Source organism: Nematolebias whitei, chromosome 9 (genome assembly GCF_014905685.2).
Source record: "Nematolebias whitei isolate Nwh7 chromosome 9, NemWhi1, whole genome shotgun sequence".
Classification (NCBI taxonomy): Eukaryota; Metazoa; Chordata; class Actinopteri; order Cyprinodontiformes; family Rivulidae; genus Nematolebias; species Nematolebias whitei.
In genome coordinates this window covers 28,878,224-28,881,276 of record NC_056506.1, presented here as the reverse complement: position 1 = coordinate 28,881,276, position 3,053 = coordinate 28,878,224, and the positions used below count along the sequence as shown (strand labels likewise).

General features: G+C 41.1%; 1 protein-coding gene across 1 annotated transcript in view; it reads right to left on the bottom strand.

The window, feature by feature from the left end:
- The window catches only part of LOC119415050 (adhesion G protein-coupled receptor L2), a 93,347-nt gene extending 92,706 nt beyond the window's left edge, over positions 1–641 (bottom strand). The window contains exon 1 of the mRNA XM_037682183.1: positions 566–641. Coding sequence (XP_037538111.1) covers positions 566–641 — 76 coding nt within the window. The remainder of the gene's footprint in view (positions 1–565) is intronic.
- Positions 642–3,053: the final 2,412 nt, after the last annotated feature.

Below are 3,053 nucleotides of genomic sequence, written 5' to 3'. Positions count from 1 at the left end.
GATCAGCTGATCAGCTGCAGCAGGAAGCTTATCCTGCAGTGTGGGCTGCACAGAGGTGCTACATAGCTTAAAATAATTTATTTTAAATAAAAAGTCCATGCCGATCGTGAGGCTCATTCATCAATCAGCCAAATGTGTGTCATGTCCAATCTTATTTTGAAAAACCGCAATAGAGCAAGTCTGCGATAAACAAACCGCGAAGTAGCGAGGGACTACTGTAGATCTTTGAATACTGTTTTCTTTCTTTTTATATAGTTTATAATATTGCTATTGATAGGTGTAACTGGGACCTTGAGTACACAATTTCATTCCACCTCATGTACCACATGTGATGTGAATGACAATAAAGTCACCTTGAGCCTTTTGAAACTTCAAGGGCAAAGCCACATAATGAAAAGTTGGAAATCTTGCCACAAAGCAGCCCTTCACTCCTCAAAAGCAGCCACAGCATCTCACTCTAAAATATTCAACACATTCATAAGCTTAATGATAAATAACCTCTGAAAACTTGGCTGGAACTGCATCAACACTACTTTTTTGTCATGGACCCTTTGTATGTACTCACCTTGTGAACAGTGAAAGCAAAAGAGAAGGAGCAGGAGGCAGCGAAACGCCGGACTCCTCCACAGTGCAGAGGCCATCGTGTTGCTGTGCCCAAACAATCCAGAGGTCTGGTGGGTGCTAATGGTGCTTCAAGGCGCTGCAGCAGGAGGATGGGAAGCCAGGAGGATTTCAGCGATCAGTAGTTCTCAGCAAAGTATCACCAATCATTTTCTCGTCTGAAAAGAACAAAACAGGAAAACATACAGCTCAAAACACACAGATTTGAAGGTTGTCATCATCACTTTGGCTTGTTTACTGCGCTGCGTCTGCTTCCTACATGTGTGACCCAATTCAGAAACTCTTATGCGAATTGCGTCCGACAAGTCGTCAAACAAACGTCTGAACACCACAAACACAAAACTCATAACTGCGGTTTGATCAGGCAAACAAAACTTTTTAAGGCACAAGTTTCTCGGAAACATCCAAAACTTTTGATCTCGTATGTTTATGAGGGCACTAAAAAAGAAAATGGAAGAAGAAGAAACAAGCCACAGAGAGATTGCCTGGTTCTCGCAGTTTATTTAGCGCTCTGCTGAGATTGAATGTTTACACTGCCTCATTCTCCTACTTTGTATGTTCTACCTTCCACGTTTACTCCCAGATCACCGCGGGAGAAAGCTTGTCGCTGCGGCAACACGTTCTTACAGGACGCCATTAGAGACACGGCTGCTTGGAGAGCTACCTTTGTCTCCTGCCTTATCAAGGGGCGGCAAAAACAGTCCTTGTGTCTGCACAAGCAGAGAAAGGTTAAAGCACGAGACAGACGAATATACACGAGAGACAAGCTGCTTACCAAAGTCAAACGGCGAGAAGGGATGTGTTGTGTGTCATACATTAAACGCCACACACACACATTTATGCACGCCTGCATAAACATACAGTCAAAAAATGCACACTCCTTTTGAACACATCTATATAGACACACAAAAAGAAACACAGAATCTTCTTTATTCCCCTGTGGCTGACATCCAGCATCTCCCCTATGCACACACACACACTTATCGACAGGATCGGTCACTTGGTAGCTGTCGCTATGCAGAAGAGAGTGAATGTTTCCTGTAGCTGAATGCTGCTCATTCAGAGCTGCCCGTCAAACGCCCTGATTATTTTATAATGAACCTAAATTTGAGCAGCAGAGCAGTTGGCTCCGATCGCTCTCTGGGTCTCACTAATACACTTGGATATTTTTGGCAACGTAAAAACCCACAAAACACGGAGAACCCTCACATTAGCATACCGAGACATTATTCAAGCAACTATTGGATTCACTTTATACGTGACCGGAACCTTAGAGGTGGAAGAAAATCTTAACGGATCCCAGTGTGTTGAAGCACGAGGGCATTTATTTTCATGTGAGGTCACCCTGACCAGAGAACTAACTCAGTGCCAACGTAGAGCTCATGCAGCAAACCTTGAATTTATCAGCTTCACTTCGGGGTGGGGGGCTCTTATAATAACTGTGCTTTTATTGTGTGGATGTTTATGAAGTATTCACACTATTGTGATGATCCATTTGTCTTCTGTTCGTTTTTCTAAATCTTTCTCGTTCCAGAATTTTTGTGCTGTTTCAACAAATCATATATCAAACCGTTCAGGAGGAGGGTGCTATGACTTCCGGTATTGGTGCAACTTTAGCTTTTTTGAAATATTTAGCCTTTTCTGCTATTTTTTTCTTTTTCCTCCTAGAAAATGAATTGAGCTCATTTTACATCCTTCATAATTTTAGGTGCGTTTACAACCTTTTACTGCTCCTTTCACATTTTGTTCTGGTTCAGCTTTTTTCAGCTTCCTTGTGTAAATTTAAACCTTTATCAGCTACTTTCAGCTGTTTTTTTGTTTTTGTGCTTCTTTCAGATTTTTCTGCTAACATTTTTTTTTTTGCTTCTTCTAATTTTTTTCTGCTGATTTCAGCATTTTGTGCTCCTTTCAGATTTCCTTTCTACGTTTCAGCTTTTTCTGGTATTTCAGCTATAATTTTGCTATTTTTATGTTTATTTCACTTTTGTTGCACTCAATGCAACTTTTTCCAGCCTTATTCAGCAAAAATGTGCTCTCTCAACTTTCTCCTTATGATTTCAGCTTCTTTCTGTTTTTTCACTACTGTAATTGTCATTGTACAAGCTGCTACATTGTTCTTGCACTTTGTACCCTCATGGTTTATATGCAGCAGTGTCTTCCTTATGTACTAATAATTTGTTCATAATTTACAAAACTATATTGTATTTCAAATATTTTCCTGCCACTGCCATTTTACAGCTGGACACTCATGGCTCCAAGGGCTTTGAGCCTGAAGGGACTGGCACTTGTGACATTGGGAGAATGCCCTCAGGTAATTAGATGCACAACGACTCTTGCTCACGGTTTCAAATATCCAACCATAACTCCACCTACTCTGTCATCATGTGACCAGAAGTCTAACCTGAATGACCAACGAGGTACTCTCAAGAACC